This window comes from Microcebus murinus, chromosome 16, assembly GCF_040939455.1.
Source record: "Microcebus murinus isolate Inina chromosome 16, M.murinus_Inina_mat1.0, whole genome shotgun sequence".
NCBI classification, from domain to species: Eukaryota; Metazoa; Chordata; class Mammalia; order Primates; family Cheirogaleidae; genus Microcebus; species Microcebus murinus.
The window spans coordinates 31463202-31484707 of NC_134119.1; the positions used below are offsets into that span (position 1 = coordinate 31463202).

Sequence of the window (21506 nt, forward strand, 5' to 3'; positions counted from 1 at the left end):
GTCCCAACAGCCACCATGGGAGAGGAACTGAGGTGGGGTTGTGGGCATTCCTCTCTTGTGGCAGCCCTGCCTTTAGGGGACCTGGGTTACAGTTCCAGAGTTACTGATCCTAGAGTTGATGAGACAGAAACCAGGCTCCTTTCCTCCTAAACTTGGTCCTGTGGGTGTGCAAGGGGCTTGGATTTTGGTCTGAGTCCTACCTAGTACAAACGCCAGCTCACTCTCACTGCTCCTTACAGCCCCAGACAAGTCTCTACACAGTTATCCTGAGGAACAAATAAGATCATACCGGCTCGGTGCGGTGACTCACACCTATAATCCTAGCACTCTGGGAGGGTGAAGCAGGCAGATCGCTCAAGGTCAGGAGTTCAAAACCAGCCTGAGCAAGAGTGAGACCCCATCTCCACTATAAATAGAAAGAAATTAATTGGCCAACTAAAAAAAACATATATATATAATTAGCTAGGCATGGTGGCACATGCCTATAGTCCCAGCTACTTGGGAGGCTAAGGCAGAAGGACTGTTTGAGCGCAGGAGTTTGAGGTTGCTGTGAGCTAGGCTGACACCATGGCACTCTAGCCTGGGCAACAGAGACTCTGTCTCCAAAAAAAAAAAAGGATCATACCTAAAAAATGCTTGCATAATGCCTGCCACACAATAGGAGTACAAGAAATGGCAGTGGGTATGTAATGTGTCTCAGTCTGATCGTTTTGACCACTGGTGTCATGATCAGATGAGAAGTGGGTCCCCTATCACCTGGTACTAATTGAAGTACCAAAGTCTATAATTTACAGCAGAGCCACATCATATATGCATGTAATTTATTCAACTTCAACTATACGCACTCAGGGAAAAAAAGGTGAGAATTAATTGTCTATGGGCAGAACACCTTGATGAGCATCTAAGCCCGAGTGAGCAGTTTTCAGCCCTTCATGCTACTGTGACCATGGACCACTTAGCATGACTCAAGGATTTTGCTTCCCCACTCAGTACACTTGAAAAAAATACGGCAAACTAGGCCTTCCTTATGTCACTCAGATGCATTTGCACTCAAATAGAAGAGATGGAATTACAATACCGGATACAAGCGAGGGAATGCCAAGCACAAGGCTACGGACTCCCAGCTGGGAAAGGTGATCTGTGAGGAACAGTCAGCCTCAGCCTATGGTAGGTACCTCAAGTTCTCTTGTTTGTTCAACTCTCAACTCTGAAGAAAGGAATACTAAACAAAGCACCAACCCCAGCCACTACCATCTGCTACAACATCATGCCTTAAGTGGAACAGTCTTCATTTTAACACTCCTCATTTGTCTCACATGAGAGTGTGGTCCTGGACTCAGATCAACCTGAATTGGAGTCCAGGTGTCACTACCTACTGTATGATCTTGGGTTGGACCACTTGGCCTCTCTGAGCCTCTTTCCTCGTTAGGAAATTGGCAGTAATACACCTCACAGCCAGAGGCTGAGAATACAAAAACCAACAAGCAACAATTTTGGAATATTCAATTAAGTGGGGATATTCCAGGGGTCTGTGCTGCTCAAGGATTAAAACCAAAGGTCTCATCCTGGTGGTCAGGGCCTCTCCTTCCTTTCCTCCAGGTCACCTGTCTAGCCCTCTATCACATAGCTCCCTCTACACTACAGCCCAACAACTCTTTCCTATCCCTTATCCCCATGCACACTCTTGCATAAGCTGTTTTCTGCTGCCTGGAATGCCCTTGCCTTCAATTTCTCCTATTAAAAATCTTCAGTTCTTTCAAAATCAAGTTTAAGCACCACCTCTTCCTTGGTGCCTTTTTCCCCACTGTTGTCAGGCACTGAACTCTGAAACTGGACAGGAAAAGGGAATCGCCAGATGACAAAGCTGCTTATGCACCTGCTTTCTCCCTCCAGCTTGAGATCCCAGCCAGCTGGGGTCAGATCTCAAGCATCCCAGCATCTCCATCAAGCCTTCCATTCAGTGGAAGTTAGTTACCCTGTCTCCTGTCTCCAGTTACCCTGCCCAGGCAGATTCTTCTTGTTTTTATTTGATTTACAAGACCAGAATAGGAGTTCAGTAAATGCTCATTTAGGCAAGTAAGAGGGAGCCCAACTTCCCACCCACCTTTCTATGATTCAAATCATGATGAGGCCTCTTGTGTGACTTTAGAAAAGCCACCTCTGAGTCTCCATTCTCATCTATAAAATTAAGATATCATTACTACTGGGTGTGATGGCTCAAACCTATAATCCCAGCACTTTGGGAGGCTGAGGCAGGAGAATCACTTGAGGCCAGGAGTTTGATATCAGCCTAGGCAGCATAGTGAGACCCCATCTCTAAAATAAAATTTGGAAAAAATTAGCCAGGCATGGTGGTGCACACCTGAAGTCCTAGCTACTCAGGAGGCTGAGGTGGGAGGATTGCTTAAGCCCAGTTCAAGGTTACAGTGAGCTATGATCATGCCTGAACTACACCCCAGCCTGGGTGACAGAGCAAGACTCCATCTCTAAAAAAATAAATACCATTACTAAGATTGTTGTAAGAATAAAGTAAATCAACTACAGAGTCCCTGGCACCTAGTAAGTGCTCAACAAATAATAGCCCCCCCAAGGTATACTGGATAACTAAAATAGAAATAGGGAGAAAAAATATGAATAGGAATACAAAAAATAAAGTAGAGGAAATAAATACAAACAAGGATTATAATAATTATAAATGGGTTAAATCTACCTATTAAATGACAGCCTCAGATTGGGTTAGAAACAAATTATTTACAAGAGACACAGCTGAAGAAAAAAAAAGTTCCCTCTTCACCCATCTTCCAAGCCTAAGGGGTTATCTGCAGCCCTTAGGCCATCCCACACAGCAGACAATCCCTTATCTTTTCAATGCTTCATCAGTACATGATTATAACCCTTTGTTCATACCATATGTTGTTGGCAGTTGATTATCTATATATCAAAGGCTCAAAACTCTTTTAGGCACCAAAACTTTTATTTACCCATCTTCCTGTTTTCTTTTAACATTGTAAACATTATATAAACATTATAAACCAAATTAATCTTTTTGACCCAGGGTTGTGATAGGAACCATCATGTTACAAAGTAGTGGCAGATCTATGCCTGCTTTTATGTTTTTCTGGCCCCTCCCAACCTCTGACTGTCACTTCTCTAGTTCTTTCTTGGTTGTCCCTTAATTGTCTACTCTTAACCCCTATAAAATAGGGACTAAAAGTACCAACCTCATTGTTATGAGGTTTAAGAAAAAAAGGCCCAGGACTAGCCAGGCTCTCAGGAACATTCAAACTCCAACAGTTCCTCCTTACCCTTCAATAAAGCTCCTTTTCAGGCCAGGCACAGTGGCTCACACCTATAATCCTTGCACTTTGGGAGGCCAAAGTGGGAGGATTGCTTGAGGCCAGGAGCTGGAGACCAGCCTGAGCAAGAGTGAGATCCCATCTCTACAAAAAATAGAAAAATTATCTGGGTGTGGTGGCACGGACCTGTAGTCCCAGCCACTCGGGAGGCTGAGGCAGGAGGATCACTTGAGCCCAGGAGTCTGAGGTTGCTGTGAGCTAGGCTGACACCACTGTACTCTAGCCTGGGAGACAGAGCAAGACCCTGTCTCAAAAAAATAAAAAAATAAAGCTCATTCTCATCTGTCATGGACTAAGGGACTAGTTAACCTGTAAACCAAGCACATGGGTAGAATAAGTCCATAGGCCAGGTGAAAGCCTCGATGGTAAAATACATGGGCTTCGTGACCACCCCTACCAACTTCTAGCCTAGAGGAGGACTGACTTAGTGAGCAGTTCCAAGACCACTGAGCTCATGGTTTCCTGTGGCTGTCTCTCTTGTACCTCCATCATGACCAGCCCTGGAGGAGGGGCCTCTCAACTCCCCTGCCACACTTGAAACCGTTAAGGGACACAGCAGAGGACACAGACTGAGTGACCAGCCCCAGGGAGTCGATGGGGGGGACACTGACAAACCAATCGCAAAGTTGGTGCCATTTGCTCTTGGGGAGAAGTGGGGCCTGGGCAAGGACAGCGGCTGGAAGGTGAAGGGCAGGCCGGCTCTCAGTAGCGGTAGTGATCAGGCTTGAAGGGGCCATCACGGGGCATGCCCAGGTACTTGGCCTGCTTCTCAGACAGCTTGGTCAGCTTCACGTTTAGCTTGGCCAGGTGGGCTTCAGCCACTGCCTCATCCAGCTGGGGAGAAACACAGAAGACCTGGAATCAGTGTCATGCTCTAGGACCCCTTAACTGCATCCAGCCGCCAGCAAAGGCAGAAATGGTTCTGCTGTGGTATCTGCTATGTGTGTTACCAACATTACCTCATTCTATCCTCACAGCCAGTTGCAGCGAATGTGTTGTTTTGGTTGCCCAGCTCCTCTTCAAGAGCGAACCATGCCAATCCTCCCCACCAAGCAGCCCAGGCAGGACCATCAATTATATCTCCTTCCTCATCTTCCACCAACCCAAGCAGCTAACCAAAATGCCTCTCTAGAATTTATCTACAGACAGGACATATTTTCCATCACACATAGAGATAGGGGTGCTCCAATTCCACTGGGATTCCTGAACAGGGAGGGGTATTGGTCTTACCTGACAGGTGAAATCAATGTACAGAGAAAGCTAGAGATATGACAACACTGAATCTTGGATCCGGTATCTGAATCCTAGACTTCTCCACTATACAACCAATACAGTTCCTTTTTTTTTTTTTTTTTTTTTTTTTGAGACAGAGTCTCACTTTGTTGCCCAGGCTAGAGTGAGTGCCGTGGCATTAGCCTGGCTCACAGCAACCTCAATCTCCGGGGCTCAGCGATCCTACTGCCTCAGCCTCCCGAGTAGCTGGGACTACAGGCATGCGCCACCATGCCCGGCTAATTTTTTGTATATATACTTTTAGTTGGTCAATTAATTTATTTCTATTTTTGGTAGAGACGGGGTCTCGCTCAGGCTGGTTTTGAACTCCTGACCTTGAGCAATCCGCCCGCCTCGGCCTCCCAAAGTGCTAGGATTACAGGCGTGAGCCACCACGCCCGGCCAGTTCCTTTTTTGATTAAAATATATCTGTAAGTTCTTTGATACTCCTTCCTTCGAGAAGTAGAGCCTAATTCCTCCTCCCTCCCCCCCTTAAGTGACTCATGAGAGGTCCACAGGCTAGGAACTAAGACTCCTGTCAACTGTGATGTGAAGAGAATCTTCTAGCCCCAGTCAAGTCCTCAGATGACTTCAGCCCTGGCAGAAATCTTGACTGCAACCTCATGAAAGACCTGAGTCAGAATCAGCCAGCTAAGCTGATCTCAAAATTCCTGACTCACAGAAACTGAGATAATAAATGTTCATTGCATTAAGGCAGTAAGTTTTGAGGGTTAAATTGTCACAAGGTAATAGATAACTAATATACTGGTTTGAACAGGGTTTTTACCATTTGCCACCAAATGGATCTTGACTAAAAAAACTGCCACCATCCTTTTACAAGTGAGGAAATCCAGGCTCAGAAAGGCAGAATGATTTGCCCAAGATCACACAGCTAGAGACCAGCAGAACTAGGATTTGGACCCAGGACCATCTGGCTCCAAAGCCCCAAAACGTGTCTCAAGCACCCCAGCTTATGGCCTCTAGGGTAGCTCTGAAGAGATCAAACAGAAACCAAGGAGGACACAGGCTGGAGTTAGATAAAGCAAGCCCCTACCTCTGACCAGTGATGACACGCCTAAGAGGAGCCTGAGTAGAAGGCCAAGGGGCCACACTTAAAGATGGTCAACTCTGGGTGTGGCTCTGACTTTCTCCACTTCTGGCTCTGGGTGGGGCCTCTCTGTACCCTACCCCTTAGGGCCCCAAGTACTATCCCATGATGGCATGACAGCCTTTGGCCACAGCCCAGCCCAAGTCCCAAGTGTTTTCATATCCATTGTCCCATTAGAGCCTCACAAACTCCCCTCAGTAGTAGGAAAGGCAGGGTTTTTCCTGGTATTTAACAGATAAAGAGAAGAACCTAGAGAAGGTGACGATGTGCTCAAGTGAGAGGCAGGCAAAGGTAGGACCAGAGCCCAGCCCCGAGTCCATGTCAGTTCTATAAGCAGAATGACGGTCTCCAACTCCCAGCATACACACTGAACTGTCCTTTTTCATGGCCTGGACTAGCCCAGAGCTTTTCCTTCTCCCAACACCCCACACCAGAAGGCAGTGTGACATGTCATAATGGGTAACAGCTTAGACAGAGCTGGGTTCTGCTTCTGGCTTAATACTTAACAGCTGGTGAGAGCAAGTCAAAAATCTTTAGACCTTAGTGTCCACATTTGTAGCATGGATCATTTATCTCTCATGGCTGTTATAAAGATCAGTGATATTCAGGGTGATTAGTGCAAGTAGGTAATTTAATAAATGATGGCTACTCTCATTGTTGTTAACCAATTGTTATCCCATGCCAACATATAGTGTGAAGCCAGGAATGCCCTGTCCCGGAGTTCTGTCTTCCCACGTCTTAGCAACAATGGAGGAAGGAGGTAAGGAGTGGCCCAGGTGCTAGGGCAGGAGGTGAGATCTTTTCCTGTTTCACTTCCAACCCTGGCCTCATTTCAAGACCTGACCAATTTCTCACCAAATTCACAGCCATATTTCACCTGACTGGGGTGAGATATGGGGGGATCAAATGAAAAGTTTTTTTAATTCCACAACAAGCCTGGGCACCTGACTGCACAGAACAGGGTACCCCTTTGAAATCTTTATGGGTAAAACATTTGGTCCAGCAAATGTGCAAAAGTGCCCCAGGGAGACCAGGAGGAAGGGGTTGGCTGGCCCTGGGGACAGATGCCCATGCCTTGAGGAGACCCCCAAGACCTTTTCCTGCTTTTGTCTCAATGGACAGAACCCGCCTTCCAAGGGGTGGATGGGTAGTTTGAAGACCCCATCACAACCTCTCCAGCAGCCAAAGGCTAGAAGAGCAAGAGCTACCCTTACCATATAGCTGAACAGAGAAATTGAGGAGCAGACAGGGTTAAGTGGCAAAGTCCATGTGTGTGCAAAGAGAGCCAAGACTAAAACATAGCAATTCTGACCCTGAGGGATGGGTGGATTGCAGGGGGTGTTAGGATGAGCACTGGATTTGATGTCAGAGGACCTCTCGTCATAGTTATGCCGACCACATACCCATGGCACATAAGATGCCACGATTAGTGATGCATCACCTTATTCCAAGGCCACACACCTGCAGCCTGTGGACAGCACTCAGCTTACAGACATATCCAACTTGACCTACCCAGTTATTTTTTAAAACTGTAATGAGTTGGCTATGTTAAAAAATTGATTATTTCACAAAGACCTTAGTATCTGGCATGTGGGGCATGCTCTCTTCAGCTCCCATCCAGCCTGCTTCACTCATTAACCTGCCCAATGCCTGTGGGCATGTGGATTCGTGACCCCAATCTAAGGGAAATCCCCAGTCACAGGAAATCTTAAGGGAGGTGCTATTACCGTCATCTTACAGGGGAGGAAATGGAGGCACAGACGGCAAATAATTTTTCCAGTTACACAGCCTCTAAGTGGGGAGGCTGAGATTCAAATCTGGGAGTGTCTCAAAGCCCAGGCTCTTCTCACCTGCCACCCTGGGTGTGCTGTAAGGACTCTTTCTCCACTTTCAGCTTTAGTTTACTCCTTTGTCAACTGGGGAGAAAGATTTCTACACTGTAGAGGACCTCTAAGAAGGTAGACAGGCCGGCACTCTACACCAGGGGTCCTCAAACTTTTTAAACAGGGGGCCAGTTCACTGTAACCTCAGACCGTCGGAGGGCCGGACTATAGTTTAAAAAACACTATGAACAAATTCCTATGCACACTGCACATATCTTATTTTGAAGTAAAAAAACAAATGGGCAAAAACACCCGCATGTGGCCCACGGGCCGTAGTTTGAGGACACTGCTCTACACGCCCTGGCAAGCCCTGCATGGGAAGCCCAGGGTTAGGCGCAGGACCCTTGGCTTGAGGTAGAGGTGAGTACCCACCTTTTTGGGCAGGAAGTGAACCCCAACGGGGTACTTGTCTGGGTGAGTCCATAGCTCAATCTGCGCCAGCACCTGGTTGGTAAAGGAGTTGCTCATCACGAAGCTGGGGTGGCCCATGGCACAACCCAAGTTGACCAGGCGGCCCTCGGCCAACAGGATGACGCGGCGCCCGTTCTTCAGCCGGTAGCGGTCTACCTGCAAGTGGGCAGAGCCATGGTGAGGGCTGGCGGGGCACTGCTCCACAGTCCACCCCGCCACACCCTACCCCCACGTCCAGCAGGCCTCCCTGCCTCCAACAGTGCCCACAGGGGCCGGCACTGCCACTGCACGACCTCCAGCATGGGGCCTGGCACTGCAGCTAATAATAGCTGATCTGTATTAAGCAACTCTGAGCTGCAGACATCACACAACCGCTGTAAGAATTCAATGAGCTGACACGTGTAAAGCACATATCAGGTACTCAGTAAGTAGTAGCTAATATGATTATTACCGCATCCCCTGTACTAAGTCCTTTACATATAACTATCACGTTTAATCCTAAAAACAACCCTGTGATGTTAGTGCTATCATCCCCATTTCCCAGATAAAGAAAATGAAGTTCACAGGGTTAAGTCACTTGTCCAGAGCCACACATTAAGAAGTGGCTGCAATTTTGAGTCTGGACAGCCTGAGGACAGATGCAATGTTCTCGCTAACCACCAAATAATTGAATGCAGCTTAGTAAGGCTTAGTAAAGGTTCAATGCCATGGTGCTCAACTTCGGCTGCAGGTTGCAATCACCTCAAAAGCTTTAAAAAATAGGGATACCCTTGGCCTCACTCCCAGAGATTCCTATTCAAGTGGCCCATGGTGTGGCTCCAAGTGGTGCTGTACCGAGAGTGTGGGCCCTGCCTCTGCCTGACGGGCTGGCTAGGAAGAGGGTCTCTTGAGGTGAGCAGAGAGGATGGGCAAAGAGAAGCACACGTGTTCTGATCCAAACAAAAGGAGCTGTCTAGACAGATGACCAGAAGCTGGAGCTGTGGGGGATATTCAGGGAGTGGTCCAAGATGGCCTACGTGCATGGGTCCTTCACAGGACAGACAAGAGATGAAGTTGGGCAAGGATTTTGAGGGTGAGAACAGAGTCCAGTTTTGGAGGGTAGCATGGGAGAGTGGTGCCTGTCACCACAATGTAGCCCTGTGATGCCTTTGCAGAAGGTCTGGCTGGCTCTCAGGGGCGTGGCTGCCAGGGAAGCATGCCCTGCCCACCCCCACGCTGTGCTGAGTGCCAGGCCTTCTAAGCACAGAGATGGAGGCGCCCTCTGTCTAGCCAGGAACTGATTTTCCTGAGCTAGCGTAGGACTTGGCCAAGGAGAAGCCCCACTCTGGGGCAGAGGGCCTAGGGGCAGCAGTGCAGGGCCTGTGACATGCAGTACACATTCACAGAATTGCCTGTCTGCCTCCTGGGGCTTGGGCTTCTGCTGTGGTTCTGACTGGAGGTTATCAGGGCTTTGCCAGCTCTGTGTCTACATCTGTACAACGTCTCAAAGACAGCGTGGGCACCAACTCCAAGCACCCCACAGTAAGTGGGTTTTTTCCCCTTTTAAAAGCGTGAACATTTTACACATATACTCAATTACCTCCTGAGGATCAATTACTAGGAAAGATTGCCCAAAGAGTTTACTGAACTTTATTTTTATTTATTTATTTTTCTTTTTACAAAACACTGAGTACTAGAGTTTAACTTTAAAGCTCTTAGCACCCAAGGCCAAACTGTCTTCCAGAGATATATTACTTTCATAATCAGAGGGAAAACATAAACCACAATAAATATAACCCAAATAAAACCTCCCATACCCACAGAACTCTTCTTCTAATTCCCCACCGCAAACCTGCTCTTTGCCAGCTCAGTCAACGGGCCTGTTTATCACACCGCTGCTCCAGCCAGAAACTGAGCTTCCTTTCTAACTCTCCCCATCCTGGCCCCGCGGCCAGTCCGGCCATGCCGGCACTCTCCAAGTGGAGGCTGCCATCATCACTTGCAGGACTGAAGACCCTCCTCTGAAAGCCTCCCTCTCCCTGCCTGCCACTGTTTTCCTCCTGCACACAGTAAGAGTGATCCTTTTAAAACAGCAACCTCGCCGTCAGGATTCTGGCTGCCCTCAGGATAAAGTCTGACCCCTCGAGCCTGGCTCTGAAACCAGGCCCTCCTCCTCCCATCCCACTGCGCAGGTCGCAGCAGATCTCCTCGGCTGCACTCCTTGTCAGGCACAGCAGCGCGTCCCTCCTCAGCCCTGCATCCGCCCACCCCACTGGCAGGCTGGAGCTCCTCACCTGGGGCTTGATGTTCACCTTCTCCACAGCGTTCTCGTTGAGCCACTTGACATCAATCTCCACATCAAAGTGTCCAATGTTACACACGATGGCATCATCCTTCATCTGCTCAAAGTGCCTATGGGAGGCCCCAAACCCAAGGGAGACTGTCAGGGACAAAGAACAGTCCCAGGCCCACCTCCATCCTTGGCTCCCCTGGCCCCACCTGGCACCTACCGGCCAAGGATGATGTCAACACAGCCTGTGGTGGTGACAAAGATGTTGCCCTCCTGACAGGCCTCATCCATGGTGGTCACCTCATAGCCTATGCAGAGACAGTGGCCGTGGGTTATGTATGGTGGCCTTGCCCCTCGTCTGGCCCCAGTGGCTGACAGCAACCCTCACCCTATCGTACCCTCCATGGCAGCCTGCAGTGCATTGATGGGGTCAATCTCGGTGATGATGACACGGGCCCCAAAACCCCTCAGGGCCTGGGCGCAGCCCTTGCCCACATCGCCATAGCCCGCTACCACTGCCACTTTGCCTGCGATCATCACGTCTGTGGCCCGTTTGATGCCATCTATGAGGGACTCCCGGCAGCCATAGAGGTTGTCAAACTTGCTCTGAAAGGAGAGGGGGGGCAAGGGGCGATGGGGTGGGCACAGCCCTGGGGCCCACAGCATCCAGCCTGGCTGACCACCTTCTGACCCCCCGCCAGCCAACACCCCACACGCCCCTCACCCTGATCGGCTCTGAGACCTCTCCCTAGTCTCTCTCTGCCCATCCAGAGCCTCTCCCACTATCAATTACTAGGAGAGACTGCCCAGTCAAACAATTTGCTTAACTTCGAAGATCTTCATACCAAAAGCCACAAAGCTCTTGAAACCCAGCTCTGAAGCCCCCTGTGCAGCCCCTTCCTTCTTTAATGCACTTATTACCCTCCATCTGTAACCCTCTCCCCCCTCAGACAGGGGCTTCATGTCCCAGCCTGCAGCCCTCCTGGGCAGCCTCCTTCAGGGGCCTACTCCTGAGCTGCACTGGGAGCTGGAGCTGCCACTGCCCCTCAGGCTCACCTTGGTGACAGAGTCATTGACGTTGATGGCAGGCACCTTCAGGATCCCATTGGCCATCATCTTGTACAGGTTGTGGACCCCAGTCGTAGTCTCTTCAGAGATGCCTCGGATGCCTGAACAGGAGGGGCAGGGATGAGCCTCAGGGAGGCCATGCCTGAACTCATCCCAAGCCCTCTTCTTTGCCCCCTAAAGCCACTCCTCTTTCTGGGTTCCTATCTCCGTAGCTGATACCACAGTCCACCCAACCACCCAGGCCAGCACGAGGTAGGAGCCACCTGACGCCCTCCATCAGGGAATCCACGGCCAGGCCTGATGATTCCACCTCCCAGCAACTCCCAACTTCTGTTTTCGCTGCCACTGCCCTCGTCCCTGCCATCACACCTCTGGCGTGGTCTTGCCACTACCCACCCTCCACACAGCAGCCAGCAGCCACTTTAACATGCGTATTCTCAATCTTTTCAAAACCCTCCAACTATTTCACTTTGCTCTCAGAATCAAGCCAAACTCTTCTCTTGGCCTATCAGGTCCTCATACATCTGGCCTTCCTTAAAGCTCCAACTACATCCTATAATATTTCCCACTGAAGGCTCCCTTTGTTCACTGCTGCCATGTTGGCTTCCCTTCTGTTTCCTGAATAGTCCACACTGTCCTGCCCCAGGGCCTTTGTACTCGCTGCACGCCCTCCTCCCACTACTCTGCCCCTGCCTTGCTTTGAATAAAGCTGGCTCCTTCCCAGCCGTTCCCAGCCCTGGCCCTGTGCTTGCCTATGAGCTGCCATCTCAGCCAGGCCCCCTCAGCTGCCCCAGCCGCACACTATCAGAAGTCAGGAGGCCAGGCCCCAGCATGCCTGCCAGAACCTGCTATTCTCTCATCTCCTACAGACTGTGCTGCCCGAGGCACTGGGAGTCCTGCCAGGCCTGCTGCCTGTGTGTGGGAGAGCAGGCCCCATCCCGGCCACCAGCACCAGCCCACCTCCCCTGCCCTGCTCACCTGCCAGGAGCTCTGGGTACTTGGTGTGGATGAGGTTGGTAAGGTCACCACCATCGTCCAAAATCATGTTGAGGGGCCCGTCCTTGAAGTACAGCGTCTGCTCGATGCACCACAGGTACTCCTCGTCCGTCTCACCCTTCCAGGCGTACACTGGAGGATTAGTGGCACGTCAGGGCCTGGCCTTTCCCACCCGTACCTGCTCCAGGGAACAACCCTGGCAGAGCCAATACTATCTTCTTTCCAATTCCCAGCCCCAGCCACCTCCAGCCCCTCTGAGGACTCAACAGTGGTAAGAACACAACTTGGAACCAGATACATCTGAGTTCAAATTCTGGCTCTGCTGCTCACCAGTTGTGTGACCTTGGGCAAACCACTTTGCCTCTCTGAGCCTGAGCCTGTTTTCTCCTTTATAATGGGGCTCACAACAGTATGGATTAAGTGAGACAGAGGCCAAGTACAGCTGCCCAGATATACATATCAGGAAGTAATTATTTCCTTTCCCGTCCCCTTCTGCCTGGGCCCCAAGGACAGGGGCATCAACCACACTGACCGAGGCTCTCATCCACAATGCCTACAGCCATTGTGGGTTCCACGAGGCAGAATCCAGAGTTTGTTTTGCACTGAAAGGACTGAGTGCCCAGCAGCCTCTGTAGTGGCTAATTTCAGGCAAAGTGTGGCCAAAAAATTACTTATAGCGGCTACCATATATGGAGCACTTTCTCTATGCCAGACATTACTCTAACTGCTTCATGCCCTAGCTTATTTCTCCTCATAGAAAACCTGTAAAGCAGGCATCACCATCATCACCACCTACAGACACCCAGAAAAGGGCTAAGATGCACCAGGGTCCCCAAGGATGGCATTGCAGAGTAGGCACCAGAACTGACGGCTATATCCTGCCAGCCTACGCTCCCCCCTTCATGTGGTATATGACTGGGACTCGGGTGTGAGGCTCCCAGGAGCCTCTTGTGAGCAAATGACACCAGCCAAGCCAGACCAGCTGCCCCTCCCCACATGTGGAACAGACAATGGTCTTAAAAACAAGGCTTTTCCCAGAAGAGGACCATGAAGCCCAGCCAAGGCTGAGGAGTGGGGGATATGCCCATTCAGCCCTGGTCAGTCTCTGGAGGTATCTCCCCTCTACCTATGATTGGTTAGATATAATCTTGAATGTCTTATTCAATCACTAGGTCAGATCTAAGCACTCCCCTCCCCAAGCCCAGACAGACATGTGCCTAGCAGCTTGTGACAAAGCAGCTTTTTCTTTAGTCCTGGTCCATCCCTGGGCCCCTAGACCACCATACCCTAGGCAATGAACCAACCTCTGGGGCTCTTTTCCTGCCCAATATCGCTTCCTAATTCTTTGGAAACAGACCCACAACCTTCCTTTAAGGAACCTTCCTTCCTCTACATCCTGTTGTTCCCTGTCATAAGATCCTCCCCTTCCTGGTCACAAGGCTTGAGTTGGGTCAATAAAGAGTTTAGATAAGGAGGGGGGAAAGGGCATTATTTGAAACTTTAAAATTTGTAACCCCGCTTGAATAGTCTAAAAAAATAAAAATAAAAAATGTGTAATCCCATAATATGCTGAAATTTAAAAAAAGAGTTTAGATAACAATGGAACAAAGTAGCTCTTTCCTAAGTTTCACTGGGCTAAGATTTTGTGGCCATGACCCCTCTCCCTGCCATAAGGAAGCCTGTTGCTATAGAAGACAGTGACAAAAACAGAGAAGCAGAGCCCCTTCATACATCCCACGTGACCCAGCACCAAGCAGGACTCACCTGGAATGCCGGCCTTGGCGATGGCAGCTGCTGCATGGTCCTGGGTAGAGAAGATGTTGCAGCTGGACCATCGCACCTGAAAGAGCCAGCAAAACAGGCTGTGGTCACTGCACAGGAACAGGGGAAAGCTGTGGAGGTAGGGTGACAGGCTTAGAATCTAGGCCCAGCCAGCTCTAGGACCACAGGCTGGGGACACTGGGTGAGTAGATGGGAGCCAGAGAAGTGACAAAATCCAACTCAGGTTTTAAAACATCACTCTGGTGCTGTGCAGAAGGGAAAGGGCTAAAGCAAGGAGACAAGTGAAGAAGCTGTTGAGGAAGAGTCTGGATAAGAAATAGTACTATAGGCCGGGCGCTGTGGCTCACGCCTGTAATCCTAGCTCTTGGGAGGCCGAGGCGGGCGGATTGCTCAAGGTCAGGAGTTCAAAACCAGCCTGAGCAAGAGCGAGACCCCGTCTCTACTATAAATAGAAAGAAATTAATTGGCCAACTGATATATATATAAAAAATTAGCCGGGCATGGTGGCGCATGCCTGTAGTCCCAGCTACTCAGGAGGCTGAGGCAGAAGGATCACTCAAGCCCAGGAGTTTGAGGTTGCTGTGAGCTAGGCTGACGCCACGGCACTCACTCTAGCCTGGACAACAAAGTGAGACTCTGTCTCAAAAAAAAAAAAAAAAAAAAAAAAAAAAAAGAAATAGTACTATAATGGTAGCAGTAGAAGTGGGAAGCTGGATATATTCTGAAGGTTGAGCTACCAGGATGTGCGAGGGATTAGTTGTTGGGGTGAGAAAGAGATCCAGGATGACCCCCATGTTCTTGAACCGAGAGAACCTGGCAGGCTGGAGTTACCATTTACTCATATGGGGAGACTTCGAGAAGAGGAGGGGGCAGAAAGTCACGAGTTTGGACATGTTCAGCTTGGAACATGTACTGGACTTCCAAGTGGAGATGACACATCAGCACCTGCATATGCAAGTCTGGAGGTCAAGGGAGAAGTCCAGGATAATACATAAATTTGGGAGTCATCACCATATAAGGCAGTATTTAAGGTCATAAAATTAGACTATCAAGAGAGTGAATGTTCTAAAGAAAAAGGTGCAAGGAGTGAACTCTGGAGTAGTAGAGTTTGGGCTGCCGTGCCATGCCCTGCCATGCTTTAGGAAACCACCTAGCTCCTTGATTTGCTGAGCTCTTGGAAGAGCTGTCAATCATTGACACACATGACCCAAGCTAAACCAATCAGAGCACGCAATCCTCCTAGCAGCCATGATTGGTCCAGGAAAGGCAAGGGCCAATGAGAGCCAATCCTAACTGGGACAATCGGGCTGAGTTTTTCCTCCTAGAGCTCAGTCAGAACGACGTGTTAGGCGGTGTCAGAAGGTATCTTCCCAGTCAGGGAGAAAATCTGCGTTAGAACATTCACCACAAAGGGCAGCAGCACTGAGAAATGGAGAGGAAGCCCAAGTGACAGGGAGGAGCCCTGCTGGGCCTGAGGTCGTCTCCACACCTGAAATTCTCCGCACCGCCCCCAGTCGTCTTCGTCCCTGGCTGAACCCAGAGAGGGCAGGGGACTGGCTCGGGTCACACAGCGGTGGGCCTCACCTCAGCGCCCAGGGCGACGAGGGTCTCAATGAGGACGGCGGTCTCCACAGTCATGTGCAGGCAGCCGGCGATGCGGGCGCCCTTCAGCGGCTTGGAGGCCGAGTACATCTCCCGCATGCTCATCAGGCCCGGCATCTCGTTCTCCGCGAGGTTCAGGGCCTTGCGTCCCCAGTCGGCCAGGCCAATGTCAGCTAGAGGGGAAAACCGGGCGAGTTCCATGTCTCAGCCGCCTCATCCCACCAACCGAGAAACGGTCACCATGTATGGACCCCAATCCACGTGTGGACTCGAAACACCAGGGCTTACCGATCTGTCACTGCATTCCCTCACTCGTTCAACAAGTGTTTATGGAGCCTGGGTAGTCAAGAAAGACCTGGTCCCTGCCTAACTGCAGCTTACTGCCTTGTGGGAGAACACATTTAATCAAACAATTACAAAGGGACATGGAAGTTATAATTCAAAGATGTGTCCCTTTGGAAATTAACTATCAGACTGTATACCTCCCACTACCCTTCCTTTCTGCTGCTGCCTACCAACCTCCACATCACCCCTCATTCCCTAAAGATTTTAGTTCTCCAAGTCATCAATCTTGATGATTCAACAGTCATAAATATTATCTAACACCTTGGAATTAACACAGTTCCTTGATCTCCTTGAAGATGTGAAAATGCTTCTTTCTATGTGTTGGGAACTCATCAGTATAACTGATACTCTTGGCCTCTACCTGCCCCAATGGAGGTGGAGTGGGCTAGTCTGCTTAGTAAATCTGAGAGGAATTAACTGGGCACACTCAGTTCAGCTCTCTGTTCTTTCTGCAAGCAACGCCTACTTGCCCACCTGCAGGAAGTGGATGTTCTCTGCTCTTCCATATAAAAAGACCTACCTAGGCTCACTTTGCCTGTAACTGGTGAGTAACTGCTGAATTTGGGGATTCAGTTAGCAGGATCATTTGAATCTCACACTAATCTATATCCTCTGGCTTTAATGTTATTAGTAATAAAAGGTATACTTGGGGCTCCACCTACCACTCAAAATTGTCCAAATTCTCAGGCAGAAAAGAAAGATATTATGATAAGCTACCTCACTATCTCAGTACTCTTCCCTCTAATCATCTCACCCTCCTCCCTCCTCCACCACATTGGCCCATTCCTGTCAGTCCCTAGGTCAATGCTTGAAAATGTCCCCGATAAGGGATATATTCATCTGGCATGCTTGTAAATCTCCCCTGGAAAATTAAATTCAACAGGTCTAAGATGGGACTCAAGGTGATTTTTATCTTTAGAGAAGCTTAGATCCTGCCAATCACCCAAGGAAGTAAAGGATAGGACAGAAAGAGGGAAAGGATCCTGTAGAAAATTTAGTAACTTAAGAATTAATAAATAATAAAACTAAGTCAGTCTGCTTTCTATAGTGTATCTAAATAATTTTCAGAGATGAATTACTCCTCCCCCACAGGAGGGACCACTCCCAATGCACCTTAACACAACCCCTTCCTCATAGCACCACCCTCCATCCCATCCCTCCTACCCTGGCAGGCCATCACCAATAATAACTCTCCCTTGGAAATCTGGATTCCAAGCAACCAACTCTGGCCATGTCCCATCTTTCCAATTCTCTCTCTCCAGAGCCCCAACTCCAATGTGGCTGAGGTCTGTCAGGTCAGAACCTATAATCCATTAACCCAATTTCCACTGTCCCCTCTTCACTCCCTTTGAGAACTCACTTGGGCAAAATTCCAACCCAGTTAAACCCAAACCTCCACTGTACCTATGCCATTGAACCTAGCAAGAGGAGAATCACAACCCCACCAAGGTCACATTTATGAAGATCGTAAGTCTTTTAAAGGAACACATTGCACACTGCAGCAATCCTATTATGTTTCCTAGTAAATTTACTCTCCTTTTCCACTCTCTCCAAACCTCCAACACCTTTCCCCATCAACTGACAACCTCACTTCACAATTCACTGAGAAGAATTCAGAACCATGCCACTTTCCCTCTGTGGAATCCGCTAGTCTTCCTGACCTATAGCTATAGACCAGGCATTCTTTTCTGTTAAAATAGATGAGCTGTCCCTGCTGTGTGGGGGCTAATTGCATATCCTCTCACATCAAAGACTTCACTGTTCCACTGAAATTGCTCTTCTCAAGATGTTGGAAGACCAGCCTGATCCCCACCACTGATGGTCAATAACCTATGTTCATGTTTCTCCCAGCAGCATGGACCCCACTAATTACTTCTTCCTAAAACCCTTTCCTTACTTGGCTTCTATGGCTCTGTCCTCCTGTGCTTTTCCACCTACCTTCCTGGTTCTTCTTCATCTAATAGACTCTAATGTCTGGGAGCCCTGGGGCTCTATTATCTCCCTCTTCTCTAACTCTTAACAGATGAGCTCATCCAGTTTTATGGCTTTACATACCTTCTCCACAGCAATGACTCTCCCATATTTAACTCCAGCCCAAACTTTCCCCCTGAGCTTTAGACTCATTTAATCCAATTGCCTACTCAGCACCTCCATTTGGCTGTCCAATGAATCTATTAATCTATTATGTATCAAGTTTGAGCCCTCATGACTCCTGGCCCCACCCCTACCTTACTCCCCCAATTTTCCCATTTTAGGAAATGAAACCACCATCCAACCAGCTACTCTGGCCAAAAACTTGTGTATGACTTCTTGATTCCTCTTTTCTCCCTTTCACTTCCATCGGCACATTTTTGGCTCAACATCCCAAACATACATGCAATCCAACTGCATCTCACCACCCTCATATAAACCACCACTTCTCAGCTGGTCACTAACACAGCCTCTTCACGGGTCCCCCTGCTCCCACATACCATTCTCCCCACAGCAGCCAGAGGGGGCAAGCTTTAAAAAATTTTAAGTTACATGACCTCTACTCTTCTACTAAAATAAGCAAACAAAACAAACCTCCAGTGGCTTCCCCTAACCCATGAATAAAATCCCACTCCCCACTTGGCCCCTTAGCACACAGACCTCCTGTCTCCAGACAAGCTAACTTATTCTTACCTCAGAGCCGTAACCCAAGCAGCTCAGTCTGGACAGCTCCTCCCAAGTACCTAATACAGTACCTGGCCCACAGTAGGTGCTCAAAAAACCCCTGGAAACAGGGTTCCCACTAAAGGAAGAGAGTGGGCCTTGGTGACTCAAACAGAGGGAGTCAGGATTTTACTCCCAATGCAGTGGGAAGCCTAGAGTTTTAAGGGGGTATCATTCAAAGACCAAATTTATCTTTTGAAAAGACCCCATTGGCTCCTGCCTGAATCTGTGGAGCAAGAGACCCAGGGAGACAGACCTATATGAGATCAGAACAGAGGTAGTGACCTTGGAGATAAGAGAAGTGACAGATCTGCTCACATAAAACAAACAATACTACATTATCTGTATTCATGTCTATCCCATCCGATCCTTGGATCATCTTTTTTTCTCAGTGTCCAGCAAAGCCTGGCACAGAGAAGGGGTCAACAAATGTTTACTGACTATATCTGCTGTCACAACTAAAGGGGGAGGGCTGGCATGCGACAGAGGTGACAAAAATGACACAAATCTGAACCTAGTCCAACTCCCAGCATTTACCAATGAGGAAAGGACCCAGAGAGGAGTTTGCCCCAGGTTCCATAAGCCAGTCAATGGCAGAGGTGGAACTGGTGGCCAGATGGGGCTAAAGGCTGTATGAGACAATAGGTTTTGTCCTGTCCTGCTAAGGTCTACCCTTTCCCCCACCACCACCTATCCCTCTAGCTAAAAATAAATGCTTCAATGCCCTCATGGCAACTGTGCCAGCCTAGTGGTTTTCCAGGGGACCCTCAACTCCAAGGATGCAGGAAGGGCTAGTGTTCCAAACTCTAGAGCCGTTGGTGCCCAGGAGAGCTGGAGCTGAGGACTTGCAGAAGTCATAGGAACATGGGTCCCAGGACAAACCAAAAGGAACAGCAAGACCTTCTCTAAACCTGCTTCTTCATCTGTAAAGTGAGGATAATCATCCTTAACCTTGCTATGTGCTTTGAGCATTAAAGAAGATGCCACATGGGCAAAGTGTGGCGCAGCTTCCTTCCTCCATCCCCACCCAGCCACTCCCCTACTTCCAAATCCAGCCTTAGCTCCACCCACACAACCCAGTGCCCCCAACCCTGACCCACCAACCTCTCCACAGTATGACAAGCCCCCATTCCACCTCCACTACTCATGTGACCTTGAACCTTTCTGGGCTTCAGTTTCATCATCCACACAATGGGGACAACAGTCTACTCTGGTGGCTACTTGAGCTATTTCAACAAAATATTTGCAAGTCACCTTCTCTCCGGGTCTCAGCTTCTTCCCTGGTATAATGGGCTAACATCTGTCTCCATAAAGATTATCCTGTAAACACATGCAAATCTCCAGATACACAGCAAGCGCTCCATAAATGCTGGTGCCTTTCCCCAGGTTTAGTGGTGTCTTGAAGTTACTTTAAAAGCTGCTAGCCAGACTGAACTGATTTTTGCTAAAAATTCATTAGAGTTGTTCCAAGTGTATTCGCTTGTATACATGGTGAAAAGGGTGTGCTCAGAGGTCTAGACGCTCCACCACCTACTAGCTGTTAAGACTGGGGGCAAGTTACCTCTGCGTCTCAGGATTCTCACTATAAAATGAGAATAGTCCCCCCAGAGAGCCAGGAGAATAAAATGAATTAGTCTTGAATAAAGCTAGAAGGCAGTGCCCATCCCACAGTAAATGCTCAATAAACGTTAACTATCAGTATGTCAGAGTTCAATCCGTAGGACAGCACCATTTTTCCAAATGTTCGTGGAGATTCTCTGCACAGCTGTCCCTGTTGAGTAATTACTAGCCCAAAGTCCCCGGTGCGCGGACTAGCGCCAGCCTCGGCTAGCTTCCCAGGCCGCCCCTCGCACACCTTTCGGGGCTTCAGGGCGCTTGCCTGCCCTGCAGGAGGCCCAGAGAGGGGTGGGCCCTGGTCCTGGACCACCCAGCTGGCCGGGGTGTGGTCCAGGCCCGGGAGGCAAGACCCGGGCCCCTGGGGCATGCTGCGGCCAGGTGCGCCCTCCCCACCCGTTACTCGCGGGACAGGCCGCCCGCTCGCGGCTCCGCAGCCCGCGCGGCGGCACCGAGCATCGCGGGGCACTCTGGGACTTGCAGTCCGTGGCCGCCTCCGACGGCCGGCTCTAGGCGGCGCGTGAACTCCAACCTCCAGGTGGCCTCGCGCGGCCAGGAACGCGCCGAGCCTGCGAGTCGCGGGGGTCCTCAGCGCCCTGGGTGGGCCCTGCAGCCGCCGCCCCCAACACTCCTCTGGCGGTGCGGGGCGGGTCCGGCCGGCCGCAAGCCCTGGAACTCACCGACTTTGTAAGGCAGTTTGTCAGACATGCTGGCAGCGCTTCCGCACGCGGTGACGGACGCGGGCGCAGGGGGCGGGCCTCGCGCAGGGCACTGAACCGGGCGGGCGGCGCCGGGCAGGGATCTGCGCGTGGCGCCGGCGCCTTTAAATATCTTCCGTGTGCTTGCATATTCATGAGTCCCGCCGGGGCTGAGCCGTCCGGGGCGGGGCCCAACGCACGGGGGCGGGGCCCAACGCACGGGGGCGGGGCCGGAACCGACTTCCCCGGGGCTGAGAGGAGTCAGAAGTTACCGGTTGCGCCGGTAGACCTCCCGCGATGGGCCGGAAGGGCCTGAGAGCGAGCCCAAGAGGTTCTTTCATTTGTTCAGCCAGTGAATTCAATGTCAAAACCAAGCGGAACTGAAATTTCAGCCACTTCACTTCCCTG

At 49.9% G+C, this 21506-nt stretch overlaps 1 protein-coding gene across 1 annotated transcript; it reads right to left on the reverse strand.

The window, feature by feature from the left end:
- Positions 1–2955: 2955 nt before the first annotated feature.
- AHCY (adenosylhomocysteinase) lies at positions 2956–21231 on the reverse strand. The gene is made up of 10 exons (XM_012754694.3): positions 21081–21231; positions 15730–15920; positions 14128–14203; positions 12346–12495; positions 11356–11468; positions 10698–10905; positions 10520–10607; positions 10304–10421; positions 7992–8186; positions 2956–4190 (listed from the first exon to the last, which is right to left on the reverse strand). The coding sequence occupies exons 1-10, from the start codon at positions 21106–21108 to the stop codon at positions 4059–4061; spliced, it is 1299 nt and encodes a 432-aa protein (XP_012610148.1). The 5' UTR covers positions 21109–21231; the 3' UTR covers positions 2956–4058.
- Between the last annotated feature and the right edge of the window lie 275 nt (positions 21232–21506).

What these genes read in the sequence shown, in the direction of transcription:
- AHCY (XM_012754694.3), bottom strand. Translation starts at nt 21,108, where the DNA reads ATGTCTGACAAACTGCCTTACAAAGTCG. An exon ending in CGCCAAGGCCGGCATTCCAG is followed by an intron (nt 12,496 to 14,127) that starts GTGAGTCCTGCT and finishes CTAATCCTCCAG; the next exon opens with TGTACGCCTGGAAGGGTGAG. An exon ending in TCAATGACTCTGTCACCAAG is followed by an intron (nt 10,906 to 11,355) that starts GTGAGCCTGAGG and finishes CTCTCCTTTCAG; the next exon opens with AGCAAGTTTGACAACCTCTA.